Source organism: Schistocerca nitens, chromosome 2 (assembly GCF_023898315.1).
Source record: "Schistocerca nitens isolate TAMUIC-IGC-003100 chromosome 2, iqSchNite1.1, whole genome shotgun sequence".
NCBI classification, from domain to species: domain Eukaryota; kingdom Metazoa; phylum Arthropoda; class Insecta; order Orthoptera; family Acrididae; genus Schistocerca; species Schistocerca nitens.
Genome location: NC_064615.1, coordinates 559218542 through 559234950, shown reverse-complemented (window position 1 = coordinate 559234950; position 16409 = coordinate 559218542). Strand labels below are relative to the sequence as shown.

The 16409-nt window shown below is 36.2% G+C and overlaps 2 protein-coding genes across 2 annotated transcripts in view; one reads left to right on the top strand and one right to left on the bottom strand.

The window, feature by feature from the left end:
- The window catches only part of LOC126236594 (single Ig IL-1-related receptor-like), a 372809-nt gene extending 368072 nt beyond the window's left edge, over window positions 1-4737 (top strand). The window contains exon 9 of the mRNA XM_049946019.1: window positions 1825-4737. Coding sequence (XP_049801976.1) covers window positions 1825-2115 — 291 coding nt within the window. The 3' untranslated portion in view covers window positions 2116-4737. The remainder of the gene's footprint in view (window positions 1-1824) is intronic.
- A 191-nt stretch (window positions 4738-4928) lies between these two features.
- Window positions 4929-16409, bottom strand: part of LOC126236593 (X-linked interleukin-1 receptor accessory protein-like 2) — a 133834-nt gene continuing 122353 nt past the window's right edge. Inside the window, exon 9 of the mRNA XM_049946018.1 lies at window positions 4929-5340. Coding sequence (XP_049801975.1) covers window positions 5038-5340 — 303 coding nt within the window. The 3' untranslated portion in view covers window positions 4929-5037. The remainder of the gene's footprint in view (window positions 5341-16409) is intronic.

Below are 16409 nucleotides of genomic sequence, written 5' to 3'. Positions count from 1 at the left end.
ACTGATTGTGTAATATGTTCATTCAGTCAAGGAGGCAATTGAAAGTTAAGTGATGTGGTGGCACATAAAATCTGATATGGCACTTACACATATAGAATATTTGTTTTTAAACTATTGGCATTTTTGTTAATAAACTCTTGCTTTTATTCTCTGAAAATACAATAGGCACCTTTGGTGAAAATTTGTCGGAAACAACACTTGCAGACATGCTCTCCTATGTGTTATTGTGGTGTACAATTTTTTGATGTACTTATTCGTTTTGGTGATTAATGCTAACCCCACATATCACGTGGCACAGCTTTATTGTGTAATGTCTGTTGCTTTTTTAGAGTATTATAACAATTCTTTTATTCGTCAACCACCTTCAGTTACCCAGTTAAGGAACATAATGCCTCTTCTCTCACGCACCTGTGCAAACACATTGTACAAAAGCAAATGTTTCAGCGGAATATGTGCAATGAATGTCTATGTATTAAAATATCCACACATTGCCTCCAAGTCTGTGCAATCAAATGTCACTGCAAGACTTTGGTATTCTGCTAGAAAACTGTGCATAAAGCAATGCCAGTGGAGATTAAGGCTAGCAATAATGCTTCTTTATCTCAACACAAATTATTTCCATCCAAGTTTGAGTAACCTACCCATTTCATATATGAATACAAAACATTTCTGTGATGGTTCCAGAAACTACAACATTTTTAACTGGGCTTCCATTAAGCATGTGTGCAAAGTTGAGTAGTAAATGGCATCATCCAGTTGAACCTCTAGGCGTACTTGAGAACACTTTGTTATAGTGTGGACATACTTTGTGCATAATTCGAAACAAAATATTTTAATTTATCATAGTTTCCTGATCTTAATATAAGTAGTCAGTACTTGTAGTCTGACAGTTTTACAATGATCATATAACCATTAACTTCTTCAAGGTGACAGTAATTCTTTAATCGATGGATTCAAACCCTTGCCTTTAACAGGAAATGCACTTACCAACTGACCAATCCAGACACGCCTCTTCAACCCAACTTGAAGTTTTCAGTCTACCAGTATTTCTTATCTGCTCGTAGAACCTTGCAAGTCCTGGTGCAAAGCAGTAGATTAAACTTTTAAGTTGCGTATAGGCATACTTTGATAGTTCAGTTAGTTTGGTTCAAATGGCTCTGAGCACTATGGGTCATCAGTCCCCTAGAACTTAAAACTAATTAAACCTAACCAACCTAAGGACATCACACACATCCATGTCCGAGGCGGGATTCGAACCTGCGACTGTAGCGGTCACGTGGTTCCAGACTGAAGCACCTAGAACAGCTCGGCCACTCCAGCCAGCCAGTTAGTCTGGATCTGGCCTTAATTCAGCAGACTGTTTCAACAATCTGTTGGGAAGTTTTCTTACAGCACATACGTCATTGCAGAGTGAATGAAAAAGAGAAATGCTTTTCTATCACACATCATCTATTTTCTACTGCATTTAGAGTTCACTTTATCTTGATATATGTTGCCCTCTGTGTCTGTTTCTAGTTTTCCCTTCAAGTTAATTAGAAATGTTGATGTACTGATATACAACAAAGTGAGAATTAAGATTAGCGGTGGAATGTAGAAGTTAAGATTCTAGAGCTAGAATAACCTAATAATGATCCCACAAGACGATGAAGAAATGCTCAGGGTGGCTGCTAAGAAATGTTATCAACTTGCATTGGAGTAGTACTTCATAAATGTTCATTTATTACTAACATTTCATGAACTTCAGTGTCATTTTTTTACATCAATATCATTTATCTGTTAATTCAAGTGAGAAATATGTACTGCTACAATGTATTTTTTCTGCAGGCACTACCTAAGGAAGGTGCAACAGTGAAGAATGAGTATGGCGAGACTCTACAGCAGTTATGCCGTAAGGCAAAAGTCATCATGTGGCAAGGAATTAGTGAGCGTGCTCGGCGTAATTTCTGGAAAGCAGTTCGGCTTGAGCTCCCTGCACACCATAATACACCTGCTACTGGATCTGTGATTCTTCCTGCATCCTCAAATCGTCAGCAGAGTTCTCACATAACTGTTATACCACCTGCAAAGCGAGCGATTCGAACAAACTCGCATGAGAGCCTTGAAGTTCTAGTCTAGATCTAGAGACACTGGTTCTAAAGCATTACGTCTATAAGGTCAGCTATTGTTACCTTTTTAATTCATGCTTATAATTGTTAATACAGTTCATATCAACCTAAACTGATCTCAGCTCTCTTAGCTTGCATGTAAAACGAGACCATCTTCTGTACCTTATAGTTACAAATAATAAATATTATTATGTAAGTTACAGAATGTTTCATTGCTTTCACATGTGTCAACATAGAGAACATATTCTCTTGTGGAGACATTTAGCAGTATTCGAAGAAAATCTTCAGAGTAAAAACAAAAACAAAGGTCCTTCACAAATAAAGAATGTAACAGATGATATAAAATATTAGCCAACAAATATGTAAGTGCTGAATAATACTGTATCTTTGAAATGAAGAATCATTTACCTAAAAATGTATTGCTTTGTTTTTCTGGTCTTCTGTAGGAGATCTGATTGACTTAGAAGTCCAATAATCTAATCTTATCATATGGAATAATGCTTTGTTAATTTTATCATTTGTTTTATGTCAGGATTCAGTTACCTGCTTTTGCTACTATTTAATGTAGTGTGTGTGTCAGGTATTACTTGTATGTTTGTTTTTGACTACAGTTTTGGACATGATCATTTTGAATATACTGAGACTATTGTACTAACGTGACTGTGTCAGATATATTTTTGTTACTGTAACCTACAATCTTCAGATATTGTTCATGAGTCATTAATTTATTATAACTAAAATGTTTCCTTTTCTCTTACTGTAATTAGTTACAATAAATTGGATGAATCATTACTAAAACAAGTGCTTGGCAGTGTTCTGATTACATTTTACAGTTGCAAGATGCAGCTGTTTTTGTCTTAAGAGAGAGCACAATTATTACACTGTAACAAAAATGTATGGAGAAATTTTAAATCCTGTTCAATGGTTGGCATAAGAAAATTGTGTATTATTTTCAACATGAATGTGCTAGTCTTGCCAATACATAACACTTAACAGTTATTCTCGTTTTGTGATTCGTGTATGTCTTCAATAGTAAATTGATAGTTTAATGTCAGACGGCTAACAAGGGAAAAACCTGATTGAATTCACAAAATAAAAGCAGCTTTCAGTACTTAAACTAATGAACAAATATCAGCATTGATGCATACAAGATGAATAAAGAAATGAGTTTCCAAGAATTATGCTTCTTATTGAGCAGCCAAATTTCTTACTATATGTGTGCCAGAATAAAGCAATGTGAGCTAGAAAAGGTGAAGGTAGCTAATTATTATTGTATATTGCTAAAAGAAAAGGAGTACACACACACACACACACACACACACCACACACACACACACACACACACACACACACACACACACACACACACACACACACACACACACACCCGTGTGTGTGTGTGTGTGTGTGTGTGTGTGTGTGTGTGTGTGTGTGTGTGTGTGTGCGCTACAATACTTTCTTCAATGAAGGGTTACATGTGAAATTTAAATCCATAAACATAGAGCTTTATTTGGTAAGGTAATGAAAACTGTACAGTGATAAAGTATTTTCCAAACTTGATGCACCAAAATAGTATGTTTGGATAAATGAATACCTGATAAGTAAACATTGATATTATATATACTGGTAAACATGAAGAACAATTAGTACATTAATTTGACAGATAATTCACAATTAAAAAGATATTTTGAAATATCTGCAGTTCTGTTTCAGAACGGAGTTGCTTAGTGAAATGAACGTTTTATATCAAAACGTGTTTGAAATGATAAAACTTCATGTTTGTAGTTTATTCATGTTGATGATTTCCAGTATTGTTTTCTGGCAATGAAATACTTACATCTCAATCCATACAAAAGAACAAATGTGCTTCATATTGTGAAGTGCCAAGCACTTGCTTAACACACAGTTTGCCTTCTGTCTGAGACTATATATTCCATCACTGCAGAAGCATACTACTTGCTGCGCAAAGTTCTAGTAGAGCTGGATCTTTCCGAACCAGATTCAAAAGGACCTGCCAAATTGTCTTGAGTGTTAATTATGACATGGTTGGCGTACTTAATTGTTTGATACCAAATTGTATTTCATAACTGTATGAAAGAAGTCATACTTTGTTTCATTAAGCCTGTATTTAACACACATCTCTTTTGTGGCATTTATTGTTCACTGCAGTGGCATAAAATACCTGAGAGAGATAAAACAAGACTGAATTTTCTTGTAAGCTGTAAGTAATTATGAAGCTTAAAAGTATTCTTTAAATTTTATTTTGATGTGTTAAGAGTCTTTTTAGCTTATGGACTCCATTGTAGAACTATAGTATTTGCATGTTTCATTTCTGCTACTAAAACATTTAAAATGGCATTATAGAAAATTTTCAAAGATACATTAATATGTGGGGTCAGGTTGGTTGCTCTGGTAAAATTATGCATGTAAATATCTTGATTTAAAGAGAAAAACCCCCAAATATGTTGTTTGATAAAATTATATGTAATATTTTGTGATAGATGTTTGTAATTCTGTATCATTGTTATTTTGTTCAGTATTTTTTTAGTATACTTATAGGATTAAAGGAAAACCTCATTCTTCCATAAAATGTATTTATTCATTCATGTAAATAAACTTGACAGAAAAGCCATTTTCCTTGAATACATGAGATTGTGCTACATGTGTTGTACAGTATGAAGACAAAGGGCTTTGTAGCCTCCTACTGCACTGAAATATCACATAATTTGTGTTTCATTAATGTAATGTGAAGTCCTGTAAAAAGAAGGGGGCACATACACTGAAGAATTTTCGATGGACAATGGAAAATACAATGAAAACAAAAAGTTTCTGTGCAGTATGTGTTTATACTTTCGTGTTACTGACAATTGAATTAATACAATCCACTTAAGGTTTTGATAGATGGCAGCACTAATAAATACATTGCCATTTTTCAAGAACTGTGATTTATTAATGTGAGTGTTGATGCTTGAGGTGAAAAGTTTGGTTGTAAAATTTCATGATTCACTGCATTATGAAGCATTCTTCTTGGTGGCAGATGTAATCTTAGCCTTTTCCAGAATTCTTGTGAACCTTTTCCATACAGTTCCATACCATGCAAACTTACATCATCAGGAGATACACCCAGTGGTGTGCATCCTGGCTTCCAGCGTATTTTCTTTATTACATTGAGGACATGCCTCAGTGTAGTGTCATTTACGTTAGTGTTGCTGAGTGTCACATCCCAGCAAATATTCTAAGGCAGAAACAAAACACTGTTAGTATAATACATAAAATTGTTATTAAATATTGAAACTGATGCAAATAAGATACTATTGTTTTTATCAGAGACAGAATAAAAAAGTAATGTTCATTATATTCAAAGAATACTGTGGAAAATCATGTACTGTACTATGAACTCCATGAGAACAGTTCACAACATACTTCTGTATATGAGAAGGTCTTTTTATACAAGGATGCTAGCTGTTTGTATCTGCTTTGTCATAGCTGTTGGTCCATCAGGAGCAATACATGCCACCACAAAAGAAAAAAAAGAGTGCTGAATAGTTTCAAACTACAGTTTTTAATGACAGCTAATAGTTGGTTGATGTCTAAGGAATTATTTTCATTTCTTATATTGTATAGCAAAAATAGGAAGACATGTAGAGGAATGTTGACTGATATAGAGACTGGCAGTTGTCCGTGAGTGTAAATAAATGCAACATATTGTGTGTAAATAGGAAAAGAGATCCATTACTGTTAGATTGCACTTTTGGTGAAAGCTTACTGGAAACAGTAACAACCATAAAAGACCTAGGTGTAATCATCTGTAGCTACCTGAAGTGGTGTGATTGCATAATACTAATTGTAGGAAAATGAGATGCCAGGCTGAGTCATTGTAAGAATCTAAAGGGAATTTTAACTTGTCCATGAAAAAAGTGGCTTACAAAACACTTTCTCAACTGATTCTGGGGTATTTTTCATCACTCTGGGATCCTTGCCAAATAGGATTACTAGTAGATCCAATGAGGAGCAGCACATTTAATCATGTGACCATTTATGAAACATGAAAGTGTCACAGAGCTGCTCAACAAACTCCAGTGGCGGTCACTACAACAGAGCTGCATTGTATCATTGGGAGGGTTACTGAAGTGAATGGGAAGAGGAAAGTGTGTCTTGCACCAGGAAAAGACATCCTTGGACCCGCTGGAATACACATCTACTATTAGAAAGGCCATCTGAATACATACCTCAGCTGTTAAAAAGACCACATTAAAGTAAATAAGTTTTCTTCTTTACCAATCCACACTCCTTAACAGAGAAGCAGATGGCACACCTCATCTGGACTTAGGCTGAAAGAACCGCTCAGAAATTTTGAAAGTACTCCAGCTCTTTGTGTGAATAACATGGATGGTAAAACTTATCTTTCTTACTGTGATGTTCCAAAGAAATGGTAAAACAGGTGGTCTGAAAATCCTGTTCTGTCTAAGATGAGAATGGTAGGTGTTTACATTCTCTAAATTGTCATTGAAGTCCTGAGTCTCGAGACTGGATTGATGTCACCCTTTATACCAGTCTGTTCTGAGCACGCGGCTTTATCTCTGTTCATAACTTCTGCAAAATACATCAATTTTAACCTGCTTATGCCAGTGAAGTGAAATGGAAAAAAATAAAGATACATGGTCAGTTGAATATAGGATGATATCAACAGCACCAGAAAATGGTGTAACAAGAGTAGGATTCGTTGTAAGGAGGAGGGTAGGGCAAAGAGTGAGGTAATGTGAACAGTTCTGCAGCAGGACTATACTCATCATAAACAAAACCAAACCAACACCAACAACTACAGCTTGTATCAATATTCCAACGTCACAAGCAGAAGACAGAATATATGAGGGAAATAAATAGGTAATTCAGCATGTAAGCAGAGATGAAAGTCTAACAATCATGCTGAACTGATTGCTGTAATATAGAGAGAAATAAACAGATCTGAGGGAGAAAGAATCATTGAGTTCTGCAATAAATTTCAGTTAGTTTTGACAATACACAGTTAAAATATTGCAAGAGGAAAAAATATACTTTGAAAAGGCCAGGGACACAGAAAGATAACAGGCAGATTACGTCATGGTGAGCCAGAGGTCCCAAAGTCAGATTCTGGATTGTAAGACTTACTAGGAACAAGAGTAGACTCAGATCAAAATTTAGTAATCATGGTAATAGACTGAAATTTGAGAGAATCATGAGGAAGTGCAATGAAGTGGGATACTGAAGTACTGAGCAGTGATCGAAGTGTGTTTAAAATTCTCGGAGGCTGTGGATGCTGGATAACGAATACCACAGTATGCGCTCTACAACCTTGCCTCACTCCATTCTCGACTACTGCCATCCTTCAATATCCATCAACTCTTGTAATTGCAGTCTAGTTTCTGCATAATTTGTAGGTAACTTTTCACTCCCTATATTTTATCCCAGATAATTTCAGAATATCAGACAGTGTCTTCCAGTCAACATTGCTAAAATCTTTTTCTAAATCTACAAATGTTATAAATGTGAGTTTGTCTTTCTTCATCCTATTTTCTAAATAAACTGAAGGATCTATATTGCATCACATATTGACACATTTCCACAAAACCGAACTTATTTTCTGCCAGATTAGCTTCTATCAGTCATTCTATTCTTCTGTAGATTATTCATGTTATAATTTGGCAACCACGTCGTATTAATGTGATGTTTGGTAACTCACCTGGCTTCTTAGATATGGAGATTAATATATTCTTGAAGTCTGAGGGTATATCACCTGTCTTATATATCCTGTGCATGAGGTGAAACAGTTAAGTCTTCCCAAAGATTTTAATATTTCTGATGAAATGTTTTCAACTTCAGGTGTCTGGTTTCTAGTTAGGTTTGTCAGTACTGTGCCAAATTCTTCTCACAGTAGTGCATCACTCGTACCTATAGTATTATTAAACAGACCTTCTTCCTGACTGATCATTCATAACCCTTCCATTTAAATTAGTAGTGATATTATCCAAGGTCTGTGGCCTGTTGCTATGTCTCTCATTTCACTACATTCCAAATGGAGTTAAGTATGGTGACAGAATGGCCGCATTCTGACAATGTACATATTCTTGCAACATATAAATTTCCCTTTTCCTTTCACAAAATAGTTGAATTCCTCTAGTGATCTATGTTTTTTACATAACTGTTTAATGTCCTTGTTGATTAGTTTATAAGGAAAGCTATTTCCAAATAACAATGTAAGTTTATCATGGAGTAGATTAAACTTTTTGTCAGCATTTGGTTCATTAAAAATTTCATCCCAATTTGTCTCTTATCAATTATTGTTAAAAATGTTTGTCCTGGAGTCATTAATTACTTTAACTGAATTTGGAGTGACTGAAGATGAAATTAGACTACTGTAATTACAGCATGCACAGAGACATTTAAAGAATCAGTCTTCCCATGCACCATATGTGATAAAGATGGGTAGAAACCCTAGCATGTGGTATCGTGTTAACTACTCTCTGTCACACACTTCACAGTATTTTGCTTAGTATGTAGGTAGATGTAGATATCTTTCCTACAGTCATTCTGTGTTTACCAGTTTGTACTTTTTTACAATATCATTTTTTAGATATCTGTATTCCCTTTTTACATGATATATTTGTTGCATTTTTATAGATCCTCATTTGTATCAGCTGAATTTAATATGTCTTGTGTCTACCATACAGAACAATAAAATATGTAGCAGTTAGCTCTCAGGAACTCATTATTCGGAAGTGGTACTCAGAACAGTGTCTCTCAAGTTGCAGAAGTGCTTGAACCCATCCATCCAAGATCAAAACCAAACTTTTTGTTCTTTGATCACATCAACACTTGAGCACTCTTAACTCCACAGGGCAAAACTCTTAAGTACTGCCATTAGTATGGCCAATTCAAGAACATTTTTCCACCCCCTTTTCCCACTACTAATTGTGAAGCACACTGTACAGCTTTACATCCCAAGTGGCTGATACTAACTGTATGTCTTTTATAGAAATCTTACCGTTGTGGTACTTCTGGTGCTCCTCTGAGCTTGGCACCCCATGTGGTGGCTTGTGTCACTCAGACTTTAAACTAACCCTGGCCATTAGAAACATATAAAAGTAGAAAGAACTGGTATTTCCTTTCTCACTTCGGGAAACTAGGATACAATAAGTACCATTACTTTTATGGTGTGTCTATTGGCAGTACTTGGCATTTTTGCTATTGAAGGTAAGTACTGGCAAGCAATTCTGTCTTTCTGCAATTTTATAGTTTTCTCAAGCGAATTTTCCTTTCGACACAAAGTGTATGATGGCCAACAACAGTATGTTTGTGTCTTATCTCTCTGGAATAACTGAGAAAGAAAAATTTTAATTTGTCAAGATAAAAGATATTGCTTTCAGTCAGCTATAATCAAGCTGCTACTGTTAATAGATATGAACAAGTCTGAAATGAAGAGCCAAAATTTGAAGACAAATATCAGTGGCTAATATGACACTAAAATTACACCACTAGGCCTTATAACTCTCAGAGACTTAAACGCAATAACTATACAACATCCAGAGTACTTGCTTTTAGGAGTGAGGATTAATGACTTAATATTTTTTTTCTGTTAAGGGAAGGGAGATTTTTTGCTTGACATTGTAGTACATCAAGAGTGCTTGTGTGGTAACAATGACAGATGTTGTGTTGTGACAACCAAACAGCCAAATCCTATGGTATGTCAGGGTTTGTGTAGAATATGTGTGTGTATATATTTTAGATGAAACTCTTGAGACCCAATTGGAACACCAGCATCAGTTAAATTATTTCACCTGATTGTATAGAAAATGTGGAGAGTGACAATATTAGTTGTTAACTGCCAGAGTATTCACAGAGGAGTTGCAGACCTCGGCTGTGTCATACACAGCTGTCGCCCCCACATCCTAGTAGGGACTGGAAGTTCGTGAATTCCAGAGTAGAGATTAGGGAAATATGTGACAACACATGGAACATATATCAGAAATATAGAGTAGACTGTCCATGAGGAGGAGTGTTTATGGCAACAAGGAGAAACATTATGTCTAGTGAGGTCTAAAGTGCACTGGTGTCTGCGAACTAATACGGATTAGAGTAACTGAGGTAGGCAGACTTAGATTAATAATTAGATGTTTCTACCGACTACCACATTAGAAACAGTGGTCATACAGTTGTTAGAAAATTGCCTAAATTTGAAAGCACAGAAATACACCAAGCATAGGGTTGCAGTAGGTGGTGATTTTAACATGCCCAGTATTGACTGGAAAAACTACACATACCTTATTGGTGGAAAGGATAGATAGTCTCAAAGTAATACTGAATATACTGTTTGATAACTGCTTCGAACAATTAGTCTAACAATCCACACATTAAAGATATATTTTAGGCCTCCTGTCTGCAGACTGACTCAGTCTTTAAGAGAACATAACTTAGGGCACAGATGTTGGAGATCATGATGCCCTTAGATTAGATCAGATTAAATTAGGAGCAATATTCAACAAAAGTAAAAAGAAAAGTCATCAAGAAAGCTAGAAGAATGCTTATATTGGCTGAAGAGAAAAACAGTCACTGTCAGGTTACTTAAATGATGAACTGGTAACTTTTACTGCATTGGCTTGCATATAAAGCACACCTGAGTGTAAGCTGCACCTTTAATATTGAGGGGGAAACAGAGGAAAACTCCAAGGAGAAACATTATGTCACATGAGACTTTTACAAAAACTGTTCACAATATCGTCACATTTGATCACATTTTTATGTTGTAATGTAGATAAATTACATACAAATACCAGCCTTATAATCATAGTCTTCACAGATGTCACTGTTAACTTCACTACCAGTATCAAACCTTTTGATGATGAGAATCCAATCACATGTAAGGTTCAGTGATTGCAGTTATGTTTTTATGGACAGTCTTTAAATAGCTTGTTCATAACAGCATCAAGCCCTCACAATTTTGATGTCATACTGTAGGTATCAAAAATTAGATCTGCATTCACTGTTTCATTCAATACTTAGGTGTGAGGTGACCTTTAAAGGCATCCAGCACTGACATAGCTCTCTTATTGAATAGTGCAACAAGGCTACGATTTGAAACAGTAGCTAGGCAGTCCATCATTAATTCTGTTGCCGTCCAGTCTTTTTTTATTGGCATTTGATCACTAACCCCTTGGGGAAAGTTTCCTTGGGCAAAGTTTTACATCTGCAGTAAAATCTAACATAACGGGAATTTTTTGTTTCTCATCTCCAGTTGTTCCTAATAATTAATTGTGGAATCTTTTTGTTGTGCCTATATGGTGAGTAGCAACTTTCCTTTCTGGTATTGTTGTTCCATTTATAACTCACTATTGTATTGCTCAGCTACAAAAGATGGGCATCTCACTGGTGTTGTCAGTCTGGTGCAGAGGGCACAATGCTACTGCCATATTTTGATTACATGCCTCTAGAAGTTGGTGAGCTTTTCTGCAAAATCTCATATCAGTCTCTGTGCTAATGAAGTATTTTGTTGGGTACAGGGGCCACATCTAAGTGTTAATCTGCGAGCCAACTATACTCCTCCAGAACTCTACCTGTGTTATGATTCATCACTATCGGTATTGTCATTATTCATCTCCCAAAGTGTTTAGCTACCATCCAAGCCACAGCCTTGAACTTAGTTCAGGATATTTCCTGGCATTTAACCCTCTGTAAGACGACCTTGCAGTGTGCAGCTCATTTCAAATGCAATCAATACCATGCATTAGATTTGGGCAAACCATAATTTTTGCCATTTTATTTATGAGATGCACTTTTCATGTAACAAGTAACCTTGAGTTTGAAGTTTGCATCATAACTGCACCAAATTCTGAAGCCTGTTGACGTTTGCCTTGCAAGGTTAACACTCACCGGTGAAAACTAAATTTCCCCCTTGTGTTAGGGAAAAATTGAGTCTACCCTTTCACACGAAATATGGGAACTGTGAGTATAATAACATTCAACAATCAAAGAGGGTTACATTGTTACTTCAGAAACAATGGTTAATTTCCAAACATCAGCAGTATCATTACTCCATTTTGAGCTAAGAAATGAATACTATAGCTGAAGTTTCTTTGATGTGAATATGTACTGTTATTTGCATGGCCACACAAATAAAGCTGCTTGTTAATTTTTTGTGGCCAAATATTGGGGAAAAAGTGCATTTGTACATGGTCGAGTCACATTGATGTGACCACTGCCTATGTTTGTCGTCAGTGAACAATAACCACTCACAGACAGCAGCTGGCAACATTAACAGTGAAAAGTATGTAAAACATGTATTGGGGGGATGTGGGAATGGAGTGATTGATCATACGTCCAAAAGGACGTGGTTATTGACTTTCGGGCCAAGGGTGGAAGCATTTCCAAAATGGCTATGCTTGAAAATTTTTAGCATGCCACAGTGGTTAAAGTACGCTGTGCATGGCAAAATTGTGTTATCGTGGCACCAAGGCAACTTTGTTGTACCATGGGCTATAAATGACAAGGGTGAATGACGTCGGTGGTGTTGTGAAACTGTTGAGCAACTGACCGTACAGATCAATCAAGAGGTCACCAGCATTGATGTTTATGCATCACCACAGCAGGAGCATGGTACATGCATCCATGCTGACTGCTGCTCATTGGCAATGAAGGCTGGAATTTGCACATCAGTACCACAACTGGACATCCACTGAGTGACAACAGGTGGACTTTTCAGATGACAGAATGAATGGGGCCAAAACTTCCACTCAGTCTCTCATGGATCCATCTTGTGTTGAAACAGACAGCAGACAGGAAACAGAAATGTTGAATGCTGCATTTAAATGACAATTATCGATATTAGCACCCCAGTAACGGAAAAAAATACACTGCTTAAAGTGAACAAGACAACAGATCCTAACTGAATTCCAATTAGATTTTACATTGAATACACCAAGCAGTTAGCTTCTTTCCTACCTCATATTCACTGAGAATATATTGTGTAGTGAACTGTCTTCTGTAAACAGAAATGTGTGTAGGTCAATTGTGTTCACAAAAAGTATAAAAGATCAAATGCATTGAATTAGAGACAAATATCACTGATGTCCATCTGTAGAAAGATCCTGCAGCTTATTCTATGCACACACATTACAATATTCCTGTAGGACAACAAGCCTCTCTCAAAGAATAAGCACAGATTCAGGAAAACACAGCTTGCTTGATTCACACACATCCTGCAAGCCTGTATTCTTAGATTTCTGAAATATGTTCAACATCCAAGTGCATTCTCAGCTACTAACAATGATATGATCATACATAGTATCTTCGCAAATATGTGACTGGCTCAATGAATATTTGACTAATAGAACCTAGTATGCTGCACTGGACGGTGAATGTTCAATGAAAATGAATATTTTACAGATAATTGGATGATTGTAGGATATGCAGAAAGACTTGGACAAAATTTCCACTTGGTGCAATGAGTGCCATCTCTTTTTAGTAGTGGATAAATATAAGATAATGTTTATCTCAAAGAGAAAGAAACCAAATGTACCCAGTTATGATCACATAATCAGCAGCGAATGTATCGAGCATTTTGCATTGTACAGGATGGTGCAGTTAAAAGTAGCTCGCCTCCCCTTAATGCGAATGCAATATTTTGACTTTTGAAATAACCAGCTACTACAATTTACAGTTTTGTGCAATAATCAATTCTTAGCATTCTTCTGTAAACATTTCAGTTTATTTCATCAGTGAAGTTAGACATTTCTCTCTGCGGTCTGAAAAATGACTTTCTCAATAGAAGAAAGAATTGAAATTGTGGAAGCAAATGTGATAACAGGTTCAGTTAAGGAAACATGAAATGTTTGGGGTCAGTTATCCAGATAGTGGACTACCAGCAAAGAGAGCAATACAGAGTCTGTATAAAAACTGGGGCACCTATGGTTCTGTGCAAAAATTGAAAACAGAATTCCTTTAGTTCACACACCAGAAGTTATTGCAGACATTCACCACAGAATTATTCAGAACCCAAAGAGTCTACAGGTAAATTGGCCCAAAAGGAGCATATAAGTAGGAGGAGTTACCAGTAGTTATTGAAAGGTCTTAATTTGAAGTGATATCGTGTGATAGTTGTGCAGCAGTTACAGAAGGGTGACAGTCAGAAAAGTGTAGATTACTACTCTTGGCTTTTGAATAACATAAATGATGGTTTGTTAGACCCTTTTCATTACATCATGAGTGATGAAGCATGTTTCATCTTTCTGGTCATGAGAGTTCATACCTGTAGAACAAAGATACTGGGCAACAGAGAACCCTAGCATAGCATGTCAGCAACCACTCCATGATGAAAAAATGTTGCATTTGGTGTGGTGGAACAGGAACATGCATCATTAGACCGATATTTTTGACACTACCCTCAACACGGTTGCATATATGGAAAATTTTGATACATTTTCTTCTCATCTCACTGAATATGAATGGCGATACTGCTTCCTCCAGCAAGATGGACAACATGCCACACATCTGAGGTATCCCTGAAGTGAGTTCCTGATGTCTTCCTCATTGAGGGACGAACTGTCAGCAAACATTTATGGGTACCAGATTCGTTGGATCTAATAACATGTTATTTTTTTCCTGTGGGGCCACTTGAAGAGCATAGTCTATGAAAGAAATCCACATGCAATACAAAAACTGAAAGACAACATCAGCCATAAAGTTGCTGCCATCGATATGTGAACCTTACACTGAGTGTATCTGAATATGCTTATATGTGTGCAGCTGTGTATTGATGTTCCAGCGGTTCACTTTCAGCATCTTCTATAAACATATTTTTTACTGTATTTTTCATTGTAAATAAATGGTAAGTTCTTTTTTTCTCTTCATTTTTGTAATTTCACTGCATTTCTTTTGTGCTGACACAGGCTACTTTTATCACCCTGTATAAGTATTTAGAGGTAATACCATGAAGCAATATGGAATGAGATGTTCACATTAAATTAGTATTAGGGAAGGTTCGGATTGTTGTGGAAAAGAGCAACGCATCTGTAAAGATATTACACACAAAACACTAGTACAACTACTTCTACAGTATTGTTATAGAATTTGGAGTCATTATCAACTAGGCATGACAACAGACATTGAACAAATTCAAAAATAAGCTGCTTGGATGATAGCAAGTCAGTACAGGCCATACTTAAGTGTAACAGAAATGCTCAGAAATGAGAATTTTTGGAAGAAAGATGATGTAGTTGCCACATCATTATGTTAAGCAAATTTATAGAACTTGTATTCAAAGAAAACTGTGTAACCGTTGTGCTGCCACCACTATATTTCTCACATATAGATCATGAGACAAAGACAAGGAAGATTAGGTTGTGTATAGATGCATTTTCACTTTCTGGAGCACGCAAATGGAACAGGAGAGAAAATTTATTATATTGGTATGAAGTAACCTCTGCCATGCACTGTACAGTGGCTCGCAGAGTATAGATGTAAATGTAATCCTAACCCTAATACTCCATTTTATGCTCACACTTTAGTACCTTTTTGGAGATTGAGAATCTTATCTGTGTGAATCAATATGGATTCAGCGAACACTATTGTGAAACTCAATTCATTATGTTCATCTATGAGATCCAAAAAATAGTAAACAGTGGTACCCAGGTTGATGCCATATTCCTTGACTTTCAGAATGTGTTCAATAGAGTTCCACACTGTTGACTAGTGAACAAAATACTGAATATAAGAGCAGGTATCTGATTGGACTGAGGATTTCCAGCACCTAAAACTTAGCACATCACAATCAATGGAGAGAAACAAGCAGATATGAAAGTGACCTTGGCCATACTACAAGAGAGTGTTGCAGAGCAGAAATGCTCATAATATATATAAATAGTCCACTGAATAATGGCAGAAGTTCTGAGAATGTTCACTTATAATGATGATGTGTATAGTGAAGTTGTAATTCCTGAAATATGGAATAAAATATAGAAATACCTGGATAAACAAATTTAACACATTATGCTCAAATAGGTGGAAAGGTCCATTATTAATGAATATCTACTGGATGAATCTTCAGGAACTGAGAGTCAATCATAACACACACATCCGTCATTTGACCGATTCTTGAGTATTGCTTATTAATATAGGGATGTTACCATGTAGGGTTAATAGAGGATACAGAGATGGTCCAGAGAGGAACAACATGTTTTGTCATGGGCTGATTTAGTAGGAGCATGAGCACCACAGAGATGTGTCATGGAGAAATTATGAGAACACACACTTTTCAAGAAAAGTGAAGCCACATGC